The sequence below is a fragment of the Lathyrus oleraceus genome, chromosome 6, assembly GCF_024323335.1.
Source record: "Lathyrus oleraceus cultivar Zhongwan6 chromosome 6, CAAS_Psat_ZW6_1.0, whole genome shotgun sequence".
Taxonomy (NCBI): domain Eukaryota; kingdom Viridiplantae; phylum Streptophyta; class Magnoliopsida; order Fabales; family Fabaceae; genus Lathyrus; species Lathyrus oleraceus.
The window spans coordinates 33,116,949-33,139,225 of NC_066584.1; the positions used below are offsets into that span (position 1 = coordinate 33,116,949).

The 22,277-nt window shown below is 33.1% G+C and overlaps 1 protein-coding gene across 1 annotated transcript; it reads right to left on the reverse strand.

Annotated features, from left to right (window-relative positions):
* Window positions 1-249: 249 nt before the first annotated feature.
* Window positions 250-5,830, reverse strand: LOC127091726 (pentatricopeptide repeat-containing protein At5g10690). The gene is made up of 12 exons (XM_051030411.1): window positions 5,447-5,830; window positions 5,168-5,350; window positions 4,176-4,308; window positions 3,740-3,837; window positions 3,461-3,622; window positions 3,305-3,373; window positions 2,847-2,982; window positions 2,012-2,244; window positions 1,831-1,908; window positions 1,432-1,500; window positions 965-1,141; window positions 250-621 (listed from the first exon to the last, which is right to left on the reverse strand). The coding sequence occupies exons 1-12, from the start codon at window positions 5,633-5,635 to the stop codon at window positions 370-372; spliced, it is 1,779 nt and encodes a 592-aa protein (XP_050886368.1). The 5' UTR covers window positions 5,636-5,830; the 3' UTR covers window positions 250-369.
* Between the last annotated feature and the right edge of the window lie 16,447 nt (window positions 5,831-22,277).

Below are 22,277 nucleotides of genomic sequence, written 5' to 3' on the forward strand. Positions count from 1 at the left end.
TCATTTAGGTTTGCGCACCATTGAGGCAAGATTCCAATTCACCAATGAACTTGCCCTTTTCAAGTAGAGATTCTTTGTGGACTTGTCCTTACAACAAGAACTTTGTTTGTCTGGAACTGAACACCTTGTTGCCTAATCAAGAATGGATTTAAGATGCATACATGCATCCCTTTAATCATTTAAAAAAAACTTACCATAAGTCCTAGGCAGCCATATATGGCAACACATTAAGTGACAGTTAAGGGGAAATGCAGTTAACTAGAAATTTTCATTTACCCAGGTGGAAATTACTCGATTTTAAGCCTATGGATTTTTTGACAGCACTAAAATTAAATTTGACATTTTGGTACAACTAAACATGTTATATTATCATCTTCTGCAAAGTGAAAGGTCTGTCCCTTTCCCTTCAGATACGGGTTTTATAAGTCTATTCAATTGTTCTAATGTAAAAACACCAACTGCTCTACTGCCATATGAAGTAGCATACGCGTCGGTGTAATTTACAATGATAACCATTGGGTAGCCCTTCTCCAAAATTAAATCAATTACATGACCAACAGATGTCAAAGCCGTAACACTGGGAGGAGGGCTCCTCATCATTGTTGAAAGTGAAGCATCCAACTGCATAATAAATTCATCACAGTATTAGATAGTTAGAAGCCAAATCAGAAATTGCCAACACATATTTTGAAAAATGTCTATTATTGACAATACAATGATGTACCAATGTCTGTGGCTGTGCATTAATATAAATCATGTTAAAACATTTTTGTAACTCAAAGTTTTCTTTAATAAAGTATGAATAAATAAGCCTTTACTGGCCCAGGACAGAAAGTACATGCATTAGTGTTAGCTTCTCTCCATGTCCATGACTTGAAGAATAGACTCGTCAATTAAAGACGGTAGAATGCATTATTTATAGTATAACACTATTTCTTCAAATTATAATCTCAAAAAAACATACCTGATTGCAGTCTTTGCGGTGCAACAACCCAGTACAACTTCCCCACTCATCTACAATAGGAACTACTGCATCATTGAAGAAACGTGTTACCACATTCTTCAGCTTTACGGTACCTTGTAGTGGCCGAGTTGCTTCAAATGGTATCATGAAACCCTCAACCGGTTCAGAAGGTGAAACCTAAACCACGAGATTGCATAATAAGACAATTCTCTAAGAAAAAAAAGAAGAAACTGCTGAAAATGCAATGCAGTGCAATGTAAACAAACAGCCAAAGACAGGAGTCATGGAAAACATTTGTGAATTGTGAATATATAAATAAAAGCATGAGAGCCGGAAAAACATTTAATTTTAGAAAAAGCGGGTTCGAATGCATGTACAAACAAGTAAAGCACACTTGTTCTTTAATTTAATATAGCTCAATGCCACCTAGAGGAAAGGATGTCAATGAACATATATTTAGTTAGTACCTGAGGAAGTAAGAAAGGATTGAATAAAGATGCTGAGAACCCCAACAAGGCCTCAATACGAGAAGCAACCTAAATTACATAAGCACAGGAAAATAGTTAAGAGGCTGACCAGTGACAATATTAGGATTTTAAGAAGGGAAAAAAAATCAAATGCCTAACAGCTTGTTCAGAAATTCACATCCGAACAATATTTGGAAACTGTTAAAAAGACACCACAACATAAACTGAAGTACCAGTTGATCATATAATATTTAATGTGATAAGAAACACCAAAATCAAGAAACTCATCAGATGTTTTTTTTTAAAACAGACCTGATATATAAATTAATGTCAATATTTAAAAACTACTAAATGGATGTATTTCAAGACGACAATATTCATGAAAAACTAATTACACACCATGCCTCCACGACTTGTCCAGGAAATGCCCTTCCATCTTGAAACAATATATGTAAGAGTTTTAATAGCGACGTCAACCTGGCGTAGAAAAACATGCATAAAATGTCAAGAATAGGTGAATCGCTAACTTCTTCATCCCAATCAAAATGTTGAAAATTAGAAACAGAAACATTAATAATACCTGGCCAGCGTTCAGGGCTGCTTCCATTAGAAGGTGGTCGGCTTCTTCTTGGGAAACTGCTAAGATGGTTCCTGTAGTATCTGGCAGAATCCGCTTATGCAAATTTTTAACAAGATGATAGTCTCCTTGAAAAGCAAAGGCCCGCATTATGGAAAGATAGAGATGAGGCTTTGGTCTCAACTCTGGCTTCAAACCAACCTGCTTCTGTATTTCTCCAAATATACACAGAGCACCTATAAACCCCGCGATAATTCAATTATATGACAAACAAAATACAAATTTATCGACAAGTTGATGAAACAAAAGGACTAGGCAAAAACACTAATAGAGTAGTTATTAAGGAAAAATACTAAGAGTATCTATTCAAGCTTCATTAAAAAATGAATTCATTCTTTTATTATGTTTAAAATAGTTCTTTTTGTGCCACACCCATATACCTAAAGCTTTAACTTGCTATGCGGTTCAACTGCGCACTTAACTGAAAGTTTGACTTGTCCTTATGAGACATAAGCTTTCAGCAAACGGGGCCAAAAGTTAAACTGTTATCCATTTCTAATTTAACATAATTGAAATTCATAATAAAGGACGACATTCATGATCTTTACTCAACTTAGAAGAATACAAAATGCAAATCAGCAGTATATCAATATTTGACCCTTCAATTTAAGAGACTGGTATAACCCATTAATCTCACGGGGATAATTCTGATTATTAGAACTTGTTTTGAATATCTTACTCCACCCATATCTCATTACAAATACCATAAACATTTATCTTTTATTCCTACAACTATCTCCAAGCAACTTAAGATACCCAGAATTAAATGAAAGCATACCCTTATCTGAGCCACATTTTAGTAAAGCATCAACTATTGCAGTGTAAGCAGTTCTATCAATGTATAACTCAGAACGAGATTTCATTTCCAGCACTATTTGCCCAACTGAAACGAGATCATTTGCCTGCCCACAACCCTGCATTAAAAGAGCAAAACTGAGAGAGGTTCTGCCAAAGAACCCTCCTGAACTGCCGATAGAACTTATAGTCAAGGCCATAACTAAATTTCGCTAAAGTAAATGTTCAAGGCATGCCATTTTCACACATGACTGCTAAAACAATGAGAACATAAGTAATCATTGAAATATAACAATTACAAGCAGCTGAAACCAGTGAACCTAACTCCGGACGCTAACGATCAAAACATTTTACAGAATAAAGCAAAACTTGATTTAAATGTTAATGGTTTTGTACTACAACAAATTAATCTTACAAGTGAGTAAATTTGAGAAATCTGACCTTGAGCAATGTTGTGTATGTAACGATATCTGGAAACAGATCATCACGGAAAAATTTCTGCGCTTTTTCCTAAAAATATCAAAGGTTGGAATTTTGAAGTTCCATATTTATCTACCACAAAACTATTAAACTTAAATTACAAATGCAAGTTATTACCTTCATTTCTGCAAATAATTGCATGGCAAAATCCAACTTTTCACTCTGAACACATGCTAAAATGAGTGTGTTATACGTGATCCTGTCAGGCATTATTCCTTGATGTAAAATTTCATTGAGCATGTTTATTGCAGCGTCGGGACAGCCTGAGTTTATATGCCCCTAAATTAGATGGGGAAAAATAAGCATTCAAATTATCTGTTAAGAAAAATATTTGCAATCTCTACAACTGAAATATGCTATTCATAACAACTTTCTCCCTACTGATCAGAAGAAAACCTTCATTATTAGGTTGTATACTGAGACTGAAAAATGTTCGCCATCACGAAGCACAAAACCATAACAGGCAAGGAGGCCATTTGCACGACGCAAGTCTCCTGCACTATAGCATTGCAAGTAAAACATCACCAGTCAACATGAATTTTTAATAAATTTCTTCATAGAGCCTCAAACCAGAACAGACATCCAGCAACTTAAATATTGAAAACCAACTAAATATCAACAATACAAAAACATCTTCTGTTTTTAGTTACTTTATACATTTCGGCATGTAAAATCATGCAATGCAAAAGCAAAAGAAGATCACAACAAAATTAAAAAAATAAATAAAAACAACTCCAGTAGAGAAGAACCTCTAATATCATAAAACATTAAAAACAACTCCAATAACACCCAACTGGGGCAAGTACCAGTGAGATTGAAATGTCTGACTCACCTGCTTCTGTTAAGGCATTTAGCAAACCAAAGACCAATGGTGCTGACAACTTTGGACTTCCCACAGCAGTACCATTTTCGACAGATTCAAGCAATCGAAAAGCTTCATCAAATCTCCGTGCCTTGCCTAAACCCTTAATAAAATTTAAATGAAACTACAATCAAGTTGAAATATAACACATGATTAAAAAGCAAACGACATTGAGTTGTTAGATAGAAAGCAATCAGTGATACTATTAGAGTATGTCCGGATGGATGGACTTAAAGCCACAGGAAAGGGACAGTCTATAGTTTTTCATTTTTAAATGAAATTTATAAAATGATTATAAAAGTTAATAATGGGTAACTAAAAATTTCAAGGTTATTTGTTAATATTTCCTTTCAATGACCCAAAAAATCAGCCTTACTTACTAGTTTGAGTTCGTTACATGAATCAAACAACATTAGAGTATCCTAACATAGATAATGTATAATGATACACTATTTGAATGTAAATCTTTAAGAGATTGTCCAACAAATTCCCTTTGTTTCTCTCTAACTCAACATACTAAACTATCATTCACTTGCTCTACTAACTTAGACATCCACGTTCTTCTTTCAACAAGTGAAACACATCTAAAACGAGAATTTAACAACTTTACGTCAAAGTTTTCCTCGATAGGCGGTGCTATGCTATCCTAACTTGTCTGTCCACTCATCCATTATAACATTCTCATACTCACTAACATTAAACTCCCTTTCTTATTAGAAACTTCACTACCCAGCATATAGTCTCATAAAAAAACCACTTATCAGTAAAATTAGCTTCAGTAACACACTTCCATCACAGATTAAACTCTAACCATTTCTTCTCCATTTCATAACAAATAAAAATTGTTTCTGTTTATTGAAAATGAAAATTCTACTCTATCTAAACATACAATATTAATCATTCAGTTTATTTTCCATCACCAGAATACTTAATTTGAAAGAAAAAAAAAAGAATATAAAAACCTTCAAAAGTGTAGCGCATGTGACAGTATCCACACCACAAGCTTCTGGACATTTCATCTCCTCGAAAATCCTAACAGCCGAATCGATATCACCGCAACGAACACAAGCCTCCATGACCGCATTCATCACAATCGTATTCAACTTCCCAAAACGTTTCTTCGCAACCTCAATTTCATTCAAAATCTGAAACCAAAACAGTAATCAAATCAAATTAAATTAAATTAAATTAAGTCATTACAATTGAAAATATTATTTGTTATTCGATTGTTGAGCACTAACCTGACGAAGCTGTTTTCTGCGAGTGAGTTCAACTATACGTGAGGTGAGGATGTTGAAATTTGATTTGCGAGTAGTGGTGGTCCTGACCGAACGACGTCGTATTGGAGAAGAAGAAGAAGAAGAAATTGGAATGTATGAGGAATGGAGTGGCTTTATGTGGAAGGAAGAGAAAGCGTGAGTTAGAAGCATTTTGGATTGTAAGGTTATTCGATACTATTTTCTATCCATTCGCCATGGAAGTCGAATGAAGAAATTTTCACTCTCTGTAATCTGTTATCGCTGGCACAGTCTCAGTGAGACCTGATTTGAGCCTAATCTTGTTCAAAACCCATTCAGTAGAAGTTTATCTCCCCGCCCCTTAGGTGTAACTTCCACCTCTTATTTTGTATGAAAAGAATACTAAATTATTTAACCCATAAGTAAATGGAAATATTTTGACTGAATTTTTTTTTTAACAGATTTCTACTTCTCTCATATTTAAAGTAAAAAGTATAAGTAAGTGAGAAATTTTTATCCAAATAATTCAATTTAAAAAAAAAATTATAATTTATTTTTCAGATTATTTCCCAAAGTATATTATTTTAAAGAGGTGGAGCTAGATGAACTGACGCATGCTCTTTAACTTAGAGATGTGGCGTCAATTAGATTGACTAGTGCACCTAGTGTTGTCAATCCAATTGTCGCATGTGTATTGATTTATAAAGGAGGGGACCATTGGTCTAGCACCTATGTGTGTTTCATAAAAAAATTTTTAAAAAACAATGTATATTTTAGATGAAAGTCGAAATCGGACCAATTGATATTAATATTATGTGTTTACACAAAAAGACTAATGTCGTTGACCGAGATGACCTAACCGACCTTCGGTCTCACATCCCCTAGCTACCCGAACGCGTGACCCTAACCCATGTTGATGATTCACCCCAGGTGTTTGAGTATCTGAGGACACAGGAACATCACCACCACCTACAGAAGATTGCCTAAGATATTCAGACAAATCTGCATAGTCTTGTGTATGTAATGAAGCGCTACCGCCATAGTTGAGTTTGTGACCCATGTCAGAGTAGTTCGGTTGGGTTTGAGTTATTGGAGGGCGACCAGGACGATTGAAGGGCGACATTGGTGTGAATGATGCATCGAGGAAAGGTTGAAATGATTGTTATGGTGTTTGGTAGCCATATGGTTGTTGCATGTTTTGGTTTTGTGATGTTTAGGCTTCTTGGCTATAGTAGGAGGATGGACAATTGGTGTTAAATGATCGTTGGGTGTTTTCGCTAAGGCGGCTATGGTAGGGTGATGTGTTGGGTGCATAATGATGTTGAGTGTCTTGATGATGATCTACTTGTTGGTGGTAGTACGGGGTATGCTCTTGGTATTGTGGTTGGGTGTTTGACATGTTAGGATCGTAGGTTTGTGTGTTTGTGGATCGAAAATTTTGATGGATATGGGATTATGAGTAACCGGTCTGACAATGTTGTTAGGGGTTAAATGTTAAACCTTATTGTCTGTAAGTTACCTGGCGTGGGTCGTATAGGTACATATCCTTGACGAGAAACTCAAATCCAACTAATTTGTACCAAGCCATATAATTACGACTTGGTTTTTGTTCGGTTGGCATCACAACGTCAGTTAAGACATGGTCTTGTCGGTGCTTCCATTTATGACACTCAGATCTAGCGAGGCTTTGCCAAGGGTTAAAGTTCCATTGGTCCTTAACTTTTCGTAGATGTCATTCTCTGAGGTTTGTCGGGGGATATGAGATGTGTTAAAGCATACCGAACTGCAATTTAACACGATCACTATGGTGCATCTCCACAGTGGTGAATCTTATATTTGGTGTGCATGCAGTCCAAACGATTGTGTCTTGTTCGTTGATTTCATGGTCATGATCCAAGTTTAGATATGGACGTCAAATGAACTGAAATGTGAACATATATTAGATTATAAATTTGTTAGATGAAATTAACAAATTATTACAAATTAATTAGGTTAATGACAATACATCTGTTGGTCGAAGCTGATCCAAGAGATTGCAATATTGGGTAATACGATGTTTAGGACATTTGTTGTAACTCATACCATATGTCGATCATCTGCACCATAAAAGTAAATATATTATTTAGAGATAATAATCGATAAAGCAAGTAAATATAGTCCATTGTTAAGAACTTATTTTTGTGCGTACGGGAATTTGAACGGACTATGGTTGACGGGCACTAGGAACGGTAGTCTGGATCAAACTCATGCTTGGAGCAAAATAGGACATTCAGAGAATGTAGATGTGTCTTTGTATGCATTTTTACACAAAAGAGCTATAAAGATAAGTCAAACAAGCGGACCCCTAACTGTAACTTCTTATTCTATCTACATGTCTTAGTAAAGGTAAATACATAACATGCATACTAGAACCACTACCTTCGAGAAATAAAAATAAACCAATTAAAAGCATAATATAACACCTAGTTTTCATTATTCGAGCCTCTTGGGTAGAATTTTCATCTAACTGTAAGTTGTTGTAATATGCCTTAAGGCGTGAAAGGAGTATACCTTGACCTCTAAAGGTCTCATCTAACAAGTCAACATCCAAGAGGTCCATGCAAATTGAATTCGCATAGTTGATTTTATCATTTACCGCCTTACCCTCGATAGGCAGTCCCAGTAACATGTAGACATCTTCTAACGTCACGGTACATTCACCAGTTGGAAACCAGAATGTGTGTCTTAGGACGTCATCTTTCACATTAAGCAAGAATAAATTTAGCATCAATCTACCAAGACTTTATTTTGCTTACATGTCCAAAATCGGCGAGTTCGACATAAGGTTGAATTATCGTGTCCATGTGAACAAACTCGTGGACACGAGTTCAAAACCTAGAAACATCCTAAAAAAATAAACAACAAAACAAGTTACCACATAAAAATTGTGTAAGAAAAATAATACAAAAAGTAAACACTTACATAAGTTGTTATGTTTGCAACTCTGCCTCTATGCGATTCACTCATTGTGAACAGAGACATCGTGTCGTAGTGTTGCAGATGAAACAGTGGTTGTTGCAGATGAAAGAGTAATTATTGCAGGTATAGAAGTGATTGTTGCTAATGAAGAAGTGATTATTACATGGTTATTTATAAAGAGAGTGGTCTCGATAAAGTGGTGTGGCACAAGTCGTCTCTCTCTTAGTGAACTTCTTAAAATTATGGAACTTCAGCCTAACAATATATGTCTCTTCTTCAGGATTTCCAACCATTATTCTTCATAATTATTTGTAATATGGAGAAAAACTAAAAATTTAGCGTCAAAATCATTTTCAGAAGGAATGGAACTAATAAAGCAACTTTGTTGATTTTTTTCACTATTGTCTACCTCAATAAATTAAGTTTTTATTTAGGTTTATTGGATTGGTGTTTTAAGAATAAAGAAATTTACACAAATTTTTACCGTCGATTGCAAAGTACCTTCTCTGATGATATAATTATGGTTCTTTAGAACTATCTTAACTTGATGGTTAAGACTAATAAATACGTTAATGTTATAATTAATATAAGTTGTTAGTTAGATTTTGAGTTATTTTCTAATTAAATTAGACACTTGTTAGATGTTGATGTTATGAGTTTTATTACTCTCAAACTAATCGAATAACCGTGCTCCTGTACGGGCTTGTAGTAATAGAATCAAAAGAGTTACATCCTTGGATAAAATAAACATAAAGATAATTATTAATTAAAATAAAATACATATTATATTAATAGTGATCTATAGAAAAAAAAAGTTAGTTGTTTAAATTACTATATAATATTATCCAATTTGATAAAATAAAATTTTAATTTTATTAAAATTAAAAAATAAATTAATTAATATTTTTAGTGATAATAAGCAAATAGAATTGATCAAATATATCGTATATACAAAAAAATTCAAACTCATATTTATATAAATATAATCTTAACAATATATAATAAAAAATAATTTTTATAATAAAATTTTATTAAAATGTTAAAAATATCATTTGATTATACTTATTTAACAATCTTCAATCAATTAACAAAAATTTAGATCATCAAACTCATGTTTGAATAGTAACTCCATATTAAAAAGATCATATTTACCATGTTTCAATAAAGAAATATACGTTTAGAAAAACACATTTACATAACTAAATTATTTGATATATGTTAATAAAAATTAAATAATTAAAAGATATATATTTTTCTAAGAATAGATTATTTTTCAAGTTTACCACATCAAACACCTAATCAATGAAATCAGATACCATGGAGTTAAATGACTGAGCAACATTAGGTGCATTTGTCCACCCTTGGTAAAATCAATATTAGGACAGAGCAACATTAGGTGCATTTGTCCACCCTTGGTAAAAAATTTCATTCTCTCTATACTTTTTAACATGGTTGTCTTCCATCTTCCTCTACCTTTCCATATCTCTTTATATCAGTTTGAAATGGTTTTGCATTTCATCATAAATGAATGCAAGAGAAGACCATAATGTTTCAGTATGAAAGTCATGAGTATTGTTATAGTTTCAAAGGATATTTTATCATTGAAGCCAACCATGTATGATGTAAGTTGTTGCTACATGGAGGATATTAGTCTATAGAATCTAAGTAGTTACTTTGATTTTTTTTTTCTCTCCTTCTCCACCGGCTAAAAACCATTTGATACACCCGTCAACCGTTTAAACCGTCATCCGAGAAAATCGAACTTTACAACGGACGAAAATGGATCTTGTTTGTGGACTATGGTTTCATTTGGATCGGTTGTTTTTCATCTGTAACCGACCGGATCCGAGAAAAAAAGCTCATACAAAAGTAAGTCATATAAACCAGACACGTATACTCGTAGTCATTTCTATATACCCCCGATCCTCACAAAGATTTTTTCCTTCATACATTTATGAAGCATTGAGTGCCAACTCAGCTACCACTACTATTGAGTAAAAACCAAGTTAAGGGATGATTTTTTCCTCTTCTACTAAACTTCCCCTCTTTATATATCTAAAGTAAAGTTGTCAAAACGGTTCATCCGAGTCGGTCTTGACGAACTTCAAAATTTTTAAGATCGGATTAAAAAACCCATGTTATAATTGGGTTGAAAAATCACTACATGAATCTGACCACCCTTGACCACCCTTTACGGGTTTCGTTCGGCCTTAAACAAACTATTTTTTTATTATATTTTATATAAAATCTCAAATAAAAATTTCATAATATTTATTATAAATTTATAAATAAATTATATTATTTTAAATATAATACATATTTCTTATACTATTTTATTTTATATAAATAATATAATACATTTTTATATACAATGTGTTTAAATCGTATAAAATAAAACTCAAATATTAAACATAAAAGAAATTAACAGTAAATGAGAAAAAACTGTTAAGTAACACACAAAAACAATTAAAAATTAATTTTATTAATATATTTAAAAGAGAAAGAATGAATAGAATATAGATAAAATTAGTGAGGTGAGAAAAATTAATATATTTATTTGGAATGAGATAATATAAATATTTATATGATTTTAAAAAAATTATTGTTATGCGGGTGTAACGAACTGGCTAATATTAATGGATAGACATTTTAGGAATAGGCTAAAAAAACCTCTGAAAATTATGAGCTTTATTTTTAATGCTCTAACTCTATGGTTTATCGGGTTTGGTGGGTCGGCCCATATGAACTAGCTCATTTTTACATCTCTAATGTAAAGTAATGGTATACGAGGTGACAAAGGGCGTTACGTTCTCATCCTCACTGAAGAGAGTTTCGTCTCTTAGAATGTTCAGAAGCAATAATGATCGTGTGGGTATCTATTCACATTTTCTATTGTTGAAAGGAAAGTGCTTCGTCGGGACCAAACCCTTCTTAATACCCGAGTCCTTGATACCATACATGTAAATCCTTTTTCACTTCCTTGAAAGACAGAGGAGTTGGCTCGAAATGATAAGAAGAGATAGTCTGGTAGAAATGAGCTTTAGACCAATATTTCCAAAAACCACTTCTATAAGAGCGAACGCTCCCCGCCAAAGCCAAAAATAAGCAGAAGATCATATGCGTCTCAGAAGTGATGAGTTTTTACTAGTAAGAAACGCTTCATAAAGTCCCCTCAGTCAGAAGCGAAAGACTTGAACCAAGGTACTTGTTGAAGAAGGTGGATTAATCCTTGATCTCAAGCATCTTCCATCGAAGTACGGGCCATAGAGAAGAGGTTAAAGAGGATCCCCAATGAAGGTTGCCAAGACTGGTACCCAATACAAAGTTGGAACACCGCCATGAAAGCTCATGTTTTAGGATGAAAATACAAGGGGACAAATTTTAGATGGTTTATCACGATCACCTTAAAGTCATAGAAGGGTAGACATATTCCCAACCGGGTGAAGATACATTCGTACAGAGGAACTGAGCAACCCTCAAAGAGCTGCATACCATCTCATCCAGACCTATTGGCAGAATCTCCCAATCTGAGAAATTGCCAACTCTGATATTGGCCTAGGTTATGACCTCGATGGTATTCAGAACGGAATGAGTCCTAACTATTTTAGCAGATACCCAATGGTACCTACTCGTATTGGTCGACTATATTAATTGAATAACCCTGCGGGACAACACACAGTTTTATGATGATCACTGGGATTGACCCAGTACATGGTATTTTTTCACCCTTTACACTCCAGGTGATGAGCAATTTCAGCTTCACTAGGGTCATAACGAGCTGACTCCTTGTATGTTTGGACGAAGCGACCGACACATTCCCACCTTTGACTATCAGCCTCTATTGCTGCTTCGGTTAAAATAGAATGAGGCATTAGTCCCTCTGTAGGGTTTTCACCTATGTCGAATGTCACAAGAAACATATATTATGTAGTATTCATGGAGAGAGTTTCATTTGACAGGGATATACCAGAAAACTTTTCCATCTTCAAATCATCACTCAAGATGATGATTCTCGATTCAAGACCTCTATTGACAAAGAGGAAGGAATATGATTTGAACTTCATTCCCCTTTCCAAAGATGAAGAAACACTACCCTTCAGGTCACTCTTAGAAATATTAGGGTTACCACTCATCGTAATGAAAATGCGATAGAAACTTGAGTAGAAATTAAGGGGAAGATAAGGTAAATTGAAATAAGAAGACAAAGACATTGAAATGAGAAAGGGAACTAGAAAATTGAAGCGTTTGTGCTTTAAAATTACGAATGTGCAATGATGGTTACTCTCAGAGGTAAGTGCTCTCGGATAAGACAGAAAAACTTAAGGAGACAAAGGAAACTTAGTCTACAAGAGGGCTGGAAATTTTCTCTACGATCTCTTTCCATCTTTGTACATGCAAGGGAAATCGAACGAATCAAATCGAAAGCAGGAAATAAGGATAAATTGATGATCATATTTCATAAGGGGAAGACAACTGCACTCGAGTGTACTCAAGTATACAAAAAGTTGTGTCACGTCACCCCATACTTTTCAGGTCACGCTTCAAAGAAAAAAGGTGAAACATTTCAATGATGGGATTACACTTAATATTCACATTCATATCATGCATTAGAAAAACCAAAGTGGCACATGCCAGTCGACACATGGATGAAATCCCTTTGAGGTCATCCAGTGTTAATGAAAGACCCCCTGACATCAGACATGCTTGACAAGTCTTTGAGATAATTGTCCATGTCGGCCAAAGACTTGAGACCCACTGCTTCGCATCAACCAAAGACCTGAGACCCACTGCTCTGCATCAGCCAAAGACCCAAGGTACACAATATTTAATCTTCATTTTCACTTCCACTATGTTGAACCCTAAATTGACCTGGGTGTTGAAGTGATAATGATGCACGTTCCCCCCCCCCCCTCCCCCGAGTCCGTCCGTATTGGAAATAGCAACACTGATTAACGATATCGCATTAAGACCGATCTCTTTAGTACAATAAGCACCTTGATTGCAACCTTTGATATATGGTTTTACATCAATATAATATACATCGAAAGTTCTGGTTCACCATAGTTTCCGCAATCATCACCGTTTCTAGTTTCGCAATGGAACAAGTTCTTTAATTGCTTTGTCCATTTGAGCACTTATTCATTTACTTTTCCAAGTTTTTACGTTAAGAAACTTTTAGCATAAATACATTTTTCTCAAAAGTGTAACACATGGTGTCTTTTAGGATTTTCAAGTTTGATTATGCAAGTGAATTAAAACTCATAATTTGTTTTCTAAAAATATTAGTAAACAAATTGGCACGCCCAGTAGAACCCTTTTGTGCAAAATTTTTCTTTTTGGAAGAAAGTGTCTATGTTATTACATTTTGTTTTCGCTTTTCACATATAAATGTTGTAGTCAAAACAAACTTCTGACTCACGATAAGAGCAGTTACTCCAATGGCTGTTGAAGTGCTTGTCCTGTAACCAGAAATGATGGTACCACCATCATAACCAACTAGCTTTCTTGTTAATCGCGTGGTTTCATAAACCCTTGTAAGAGGTAATAGGCCTCAATTCCTTCCAAGTTCCACACTTCCCCTAGTGGCATGAAGTATACATATGGCATGTCATCTGCAATGATGGTAGGTGTACTGACTAACATGTCGATGTATGTAGATAATGCAATAGTTGTTGCCTTTCCATTTAATATATACATGGCATCAGGATCTGCCATTGGTAGCCTTAGTCGACTAAGTCAATCACATGGAGGATTGAGATCCATCCCTCAGGCTATGCCACCTTTAACTAATAATTCTCCTTTGGCTGTGAGGCAACAGATGGATGACAATAACCATGACATGGTTAACATGATTACCCAATAAATTGGTACGATGTTCAATCCTTTAATAAAAAATACCAATCATAATTACAAAAAATTAGCACATCAAATGGTTACATCCATTCAACCAGTTCCTAATAGCCAGGTGCAACAACAAGTTGCACCCCCAACCAATCAAACAACCTAGACCCAGGGTAGTTGAAAAAGACGTAGTGTTCGTAAACCAATAACGAAGATGCAGATCACATAGATAGGAGAGTCCAAGAAAAAAATTGGGGGGAAAATAACATAACCAATATGGTTGAACAAATCCTAACTCAAAATAGTCTTATTGTTGGTCTTCATAAGCCAACCTTCATTTTTGCATTGTCGGTATATGTATTGGAAATTAAACTTCACATTGGTTGGAAAATCCTTACGTTTATTAAATTTTTCGGTGACACTAGTGAGTTTACGGATGAAAGTCAACGACTTAGATAATAACAAAAAATCTAAAGATGAAATACTTCCCAAATTCTTTGACCAAAAATGCTTTCACATGGTTCACTATGAAGGAGAAGAGCAATCCAAAATGCAACGGAAATTAAAAATTTCTCCTTTAGTGATCCTTACGAATGGGCATGATTAGTGATAGAATCGTTACCTCTTGTGGCGATTGAAACCTTTGATGCGGATCTACGGAGCGATCACGAACATTAAATGGTGACAATGCCTCTACTCAGTCCACACGAACGGATTCCTTCAATCTCAGTGCTAGCTGCTACGAATGAAGGCTTTGAGTGTGTGTGTGTGTGTGTGTGTGTGTGAGAGAGAGAGAGAGAGAGAGAGAGAGAGAGAGAAACGAAATTACAACTGAACAAATGCTTCTGCACAAGGGTTCTATTTATAGAACCACTTGTGTGGGTTGCAAGCTAAAAATCCCACTTAAGTGTATGTGGCCCATATCTTATATTAATGCAAAATCACTTAAGTGTGTGGTACCTTACCATATTTCGTATTCTACTTAAGTGCATCGTACCTTACGATGTTCTAAAATTCACTTAACTGCACCGTATCTTACGGTGTTCCTTAGTTACTCTATCTCTCATCAATTCGTCCTTTTGTGTGTGACCCTGTAGGTTTTCCCGAAATTGACAATTATATTAAATCATGTATTTAACATAATAAACAGTGAGCGGTATCTAGCAACACATCACTGCTACCCAAGACACGAAAATGTCATGTGATCTGCCTTTTGTGATAATACTTATGTGTGCAATTACCCTTTTACCCTTGTGTCTATATTGAACACAAGGCATAGACTGTGTCATCCTTGTCCAGTTCAATATTGGGCCCATAGACATTTATCATGTTACGCAGGATGGGCAAATTCCATCTAGGTCACTCATATCCCTCAGCATGCTTCGTGGAGTACCCATCAACTGTCTTTATGGTCATCCAATTACGGACAACATTTTATCAGTAATAAGGCACTCGACTCTACATCTAGGATCCATAGTGGTTTCAGGTCGAAGGGTGGTATACACCATTATCACCATGAGAATAACTTATGACACTTTGCATAACATTCTATATAGTATTCTCATAACAGGTCAATCCAATATAAATATTACTCTTAATATTCATACATATGTTTAAGACTTGATAACTCCTTATCCATGATCCATGAGATGTGATCATGTTTACTGTGGAAATTGGTAAACAACCGCTGGTCCTCCCTAAGCCTTAAAACTAAGGGTTACTTGCAGGATCGACCAGTTGATCCTAAGACATGTGCTAATGTAACAGGGTAACTCGTTTAATTCGACAAACTAATAACTTTGTGAGAAACGACTTCTAACAAAGTATTGAACAAGCAAAGGTTTTTCCACACGAAATGATGATGCTATAGATTATGGGTGACTCGTGACCGACAATACTATAACATTCAAAAGACATACATAACAAACACACTTTTGGTGAATTCTATTATCGTAATAGAATTAGTGTCGACAGCATAAACGACAACAAAAAAGGATAATTCAAACGTAAAAGAAATTAAAATAAAGTGTTCAACGGGAACAATTGAAAAATAAGGAAGTTGCATTGACGTAAATGTGGTGATTCACGTACATAGCACTCTTAAAAACTCTTGCTTCCTCGCGCTGGGAATGTGAAGTTTTTTACAAGTGATTTTGGTACAAAGTGAACACCCTGAGTCCTCTGTGGGATCCCCTATTTATAATGAACTAAAGAAGTTGTCTACAAGCGAAACTACTTAAAAACAACTGTCTATAGACAGACGTCGTGCCACACGATCTAAAACTGCTCCATATCTTTGGCGCTTGTTCTCCTTGTAACTTCTAGCCATTTTGAATTTCAAATTTATCTCGCTCAAGTATTTATGTCGACACCATCCCCTTTGTGTTTGGTACAATCATGAATTTCTTAAGTCCCCATCTCCGTTTCAGTCGACAGAGCGGATTTCGACCAACTTGCTTCTTCCATTAATTTCGTCTTCTGGAAACTTTATGGTTTTCCCAGCTCTTGCTTATTTTGGGCTCATCTTTTCTTTCAAACCTCCCCTTGGTGGGGTATAATCCTTAAATCCATAAGGCGCTTTCATTAATTATGTTTTCAACATGCCCTATCAATTTCTTGTGGTAACAGATCATCAGTCTATATACATAATAGTCTTAATGCTTTAATGTTATCCCACTTTACAATAAAGCTCGACTATGGATGCTTTAAGAATAGTGTCCTTATGTTTAATGTGATCTCATGATTAAGTCACACTTGATACATTAAACGAACTAGCTATTCTAAGGTCTTTATCAAACAAACATAATAAAGAAAAAGCCTTTTATTATTAATAAATAATTCAATACAAGTACCAAAAGTATTGGCCTCTAGGGCTTACACAAACACACTACTCTCCCTCCAAACTCGACACATAATTGGAATTAATTATAGAGTATTCCATGAGCAATTTTATATGGGGCGGTCGAAAATTAGCTTGAAAGATTTAGCTAATGTGAAATGAAAATCGTTTGAACCAATAGACGATTATCTCAATAGGTTCATATTAATGAAGTCAAGGTGATTTACTTAAACGTATGGATATGAGTTAGTCGAAATGGATGCATGTGGTTTAGACTATTTCGTTATGAGGAAGTTAGATACCCAATACCTAAGAGACATGACCCAATTAGCAAATATGGTTAGACAAGTCGAACACCTGAACAAAGAGAAGGCTAAATTAAAAAAGGCTATATTAAATCGACAACCTAGGAAGGAACATATGAAGGAAAAGAATGCCTAAATAAAGGCAAATGATAATGATCAAGAACTCGATGTGACTTTTGACCATGTCAAAGAAAATGATGTTAATATGGCAAAATTACAGCCAAGGTCTCCATATGTCTGTAAAGTTTTAAGATTATATAATGGGAAGAATTTTGGCAAACCAAGTAGAAATGAAAAATTTATTACAAAAACTTATATGGTTGATGTGACCAAAAGTGATGAAATTTGTGACCTTTTAGTTGTCGATGGTAAACTCATAGTGCAGAAAGGCTTAAAGACGCCACCATTGGAACAAAAGGAAGAAAAAAGTTTTTGTAAATATCATAACTTCCTTGTTCATAAGACTTTTCAATGTGTTCTTTTCAGGGATCTAGTGCAAGATGTGCTGAAGGAAGGAAGGCTGAAGTTTAGTGACAAACCTAAGTTATCCATAAAAATCGACTTTGATCCCCTACAAGTCAAAGATACATACTTCGTCGAACTAGTCAAGATCATGATTGTCGAAGGTGCTGAGGATCCCAACCTACAGGTTAAAGATCCAAATATAGTGGATTACAAAAAAGTATGAGAGGTGTATCCCATAGTTGAGGAAGATCTTGTGGATTTTATGAAGCATTACAAAGCCATAGATTCGGAAGTGATGTTGTTCCCTCACTCTAATTCCATTTTCAACAAAAAAGCAACGGAGGACCTTGAAAGAGTCTAGCGTCAGCAAATGAGAGCCTCTGACAAATTGATTAGACCCAACGACGAGTCCACGTCAAGTGAAGAAGAAACCCATTTCAAATCTAAGGACAAATAACCTATTTCAAATGAAGATGATGACATGCTTATAGACGACTTTTAAATTAAGTCAGAGGATGAGTTTGACGTCATATGTAATGTTGTTTTTGTTTTACCCATATAAGTTGACGTAGTGACTGAAGTCACCGACGACGATGATGATTACCTTGCTGAAGAAGTAACAAATTGTGACCCTTTTTACTATTATGTTATGAATAGTGGAGGCATGGAGGAAGAATATGTTGTCTTTAAAAAACCTGACGAATATATGAAGAAGCATCTTAAGCCATTCTCCGCTCTTGCTAAAGTTGATGGAGTAGGCATGAACAAGGTTCTAGTATATGGAGGAGCACCTTTGACATTCTGGAGATGGCATTCTGGAGAATTTTGAAGCGGATTAAAGCTACTTGAAGATGGAATTTTGGAGAATGTTGAAGCGGATCAAAGTTACTTCCTCGTTGAAGTGGATCATATAGATAATGTCACTTTTAACAAGAAACTTGCAACTATTAGAACCTACATTTTTTTATGGAAATGAGTCCTATGTGCGAGGAGATGTCCTTTACTCTATACGATTGGATCCTACTCCTTGATTCATGTGTCAATAAGACTCAAAAAAGAGTGAGTCGGATGAAGATGTCACCACAAATATGTGGTGGTTCACGTTAGATATTATTGATGTTTGAATCGAGCGTATTAGCTCGGATTGTGGCCCATATGGCCAAAAATTTGATAAAGGCGGCTTTAGAAGCCGACGTTCAACTAAAATTGGCTTTTGAAGCTAGTCTAATTGAAACTAATAAAGTGATGGAGATTGGTGAGAATCATGTTTCCAAGTTGGTCAAAATAGACCATTCAACAATGGTTAAAGGGCATAAAGATAAATCAGAAAGTCAAAGGCTCGATCGTATCTATTATAATGAACCTTTGGGTTTCGAAAAAGAACCATTAGTTTCATCCAAAAGGACGCAAGCACAAAACCCACTAGAAAAGATCAACTTAGGAGATGGAACAATAAAAAAGCCAACATACATAAGTGTCAAAATTGATCCAAGCCTGAAGATCCAGATGATCGAATTGCTCAAAGAGTTTAATGACTGCTTCTTCTGGGATTATGATGAAATTTCAGGTCTCAATCGAGATGTGGTGGAATTAAAGTTGCCAACTCGACGTGATAAGAGGTTGGTGAAGCACACGCCAAGAAGATTTGTGCAAAAAATGGTGAATCAAAAAAGAAATCTAAAGGCTCTTGAAGAACAAGTTCATACAAACTGCAAGGTATGTTGATTGGTTAGTAGATGTAGTCCATTTTGTTAAAAAGAATGAGACTCTTAGAGTTTGTATTGATTTTAGAGATTTAAACGCTGCAATTCCTAAAGACGAATATCCAATGCTTGTGGTTGATATGCTGGTCGATTCAACAACACAAATTGAATATTTGAGTCTTTTAGATGGTTACTCAGTAGGGATGTGCATGGTTGGTTATTTTTATAAACCAAACCATAACCATTTTTAAACCATTTAAATGGTTGCATTCATAACCATAACCACTTTCGATCAAAATTGGTTATAAATTTGGTTATGGTTATATAATCGATTTTCTTTTAAAAATCTCATCTTAAATGATTTTTTTTATAAAAAAAAAAACATTTTTTAAACTAATTATTTATAATTTTTGAAAAAAAAAATTAAAAATTAAAATTCTGTTATTTTATTAAATTTTATTACTATTTATTTTAAAATATTGGTTTGCAAAAAAAATAAATATTTTTTTTATAAATTTGCAAAAATATTAAATTTTCCAAAGAAATATTTTTTTTATAAAATTAAAATAAAACATTATTTATTTGGGAAAACAAGATATATATATATATATATATATTTTTTTTTTTTTTTTTTTTGAAAAAGAATTATAGAATTTTTCTTTCCAAATATAAGATTTCAAATTTTTTCAGAATTTTTTTATTTTATTCGGAAAAAAATATTCATAAAAAATTATTGGAATTTTTTTTAAGAAAAAAATACAAATATTAAAAATATATATAAATTTCGGAAAAAAATTATTGGAAAATTTTTATGGAAAAAATGTATTAAATTAGGAAAATAAGAAAAAGTTTTTTTTTTAAAAAGAAAAAATTTGGAATTTTATTTTTTCTAAAAATTTATATTTTCTTCAAAAAATTTAACTTGTTTTCGATAAAAAACATATATATATATATATATATATATATATATATATATATATATATATATATATATATATATATATATATATATATATATATTGAAGGAAAAAAATCGGAACTTTTGTTTTTCGAAAAATATTTATATTTAAATTAAAAAATTTATTTAATTCAATTTATTTTACAAAAATAATTGGAAATTTTTTCATTAAAATAAAAAATGTATATATTTTTTAAAATTTTTAGAAATATATATTTTTGAAAAAAAATCTAGAAATTTATTTTTCCATTAAATTAAAAAATATATTTATTTTTTGAAAAAAAATAAAAAATTTGAAAAAAAAAATGGATTTTTTTTCCATAAAATAAAAAAAATAAAATGCATTTTTGATCCCCTTACTTTGATGATTTTTAAGTTTTATCCCTTCATTTTAAAAATCAATTTTTTTCCCTAAATTTTACATATTTGGGACTTAGATGGTCCCCTCCAAATTTTTTGACGTGATAATGATGATTAAGAAAAAAATTATTTTTAATTAGTTGATGATATTGACTAGATAATTAATTTATTAATATTATTTTAATTAATAAATTTATTTATTTAATTAAGTTTGTTTTTTTGTAAATATAGTTTAAATTTTAAAAGTATGTTTGTGGGCCTAGGCCCAAACCAATTTAGTCCACAAATGCTCATAAGTGCTCTTTTAAATGTCTTTTTCAAAGTTATATAAAGATTAAAGGATGAAAAATATTATTGTTAATAATTCAACTAATTTTCAAATTTAAGGATGAAATTTTTTTATATTTTGACATGCAAATTTATTTAAATAGTAAAAAAATGTAAAAATCAATCTTAGAGTCAAAATTATAAATTTGAACTTCCATTAGAATCAATTCTAAAAAAATAATTATTATTATACTACTTGATACTTTTAACATTCAAAGATGTTATAATCAATTTTCCACTTTCAAAATCATATTTAGATCCTTCCACTTAAACATATACTAATATGATTGGTCTAGTCCATTCTTATTCTTCTTTAGACTAACATCTCTCATCTAATTTCCAACCATTTAAGCTATTAGATAATGTTTGGTCCACAATTGGCGAATCATATTATATTAGCTATAAATCATGATTGAATTGGCAAATTAAATTCTTTGTAGCTTTTGTTTTACATACACAAATGATAACAGGAACCATTTATTTTATAAACTTTATGGTAGAGGATGTAATAGAGCAATGGCCCACATCTATAATTGCATGAATTTGAATGGACATTATTCTATTTATGTGAATGATTCATGAAAAGTTAGCATGACCCACGTCATCCATTTATAGCCAAATGAGTTGGAAATCAAGTTAGAAACAAACCAAACACAAATGAAATGCACGAGTGAGTGAGTGAGTAGAACAATAATACTACACTTCAAATTTGATTTTTTGTTTCACTTTGACTAAGGATACAACTAGCAGCCCATGGTATTTTAATAAAGTTGGTAAACAAATTATGCGTGTGTTTGATTTTTAATAAAGAAAATTGATTTTGAGTCGATTAATTTTTATAATTTGATTTTAATTAAAATTGAGTTAAATGTAAAATAATTTTTGTTTGGATAAATTTTTATTAAATAAATTAAATAACATATTTCTATATAAAAATATTATTTAAACCTAAAAATAATAAATCATATCTTTAAAAAGAAATAATTTTAAAAAGCTTAATTGAGAGCATTTAAATTTGTTAAAAATCAATATATATATATATATATATATATATATATATATATATATATATATATAT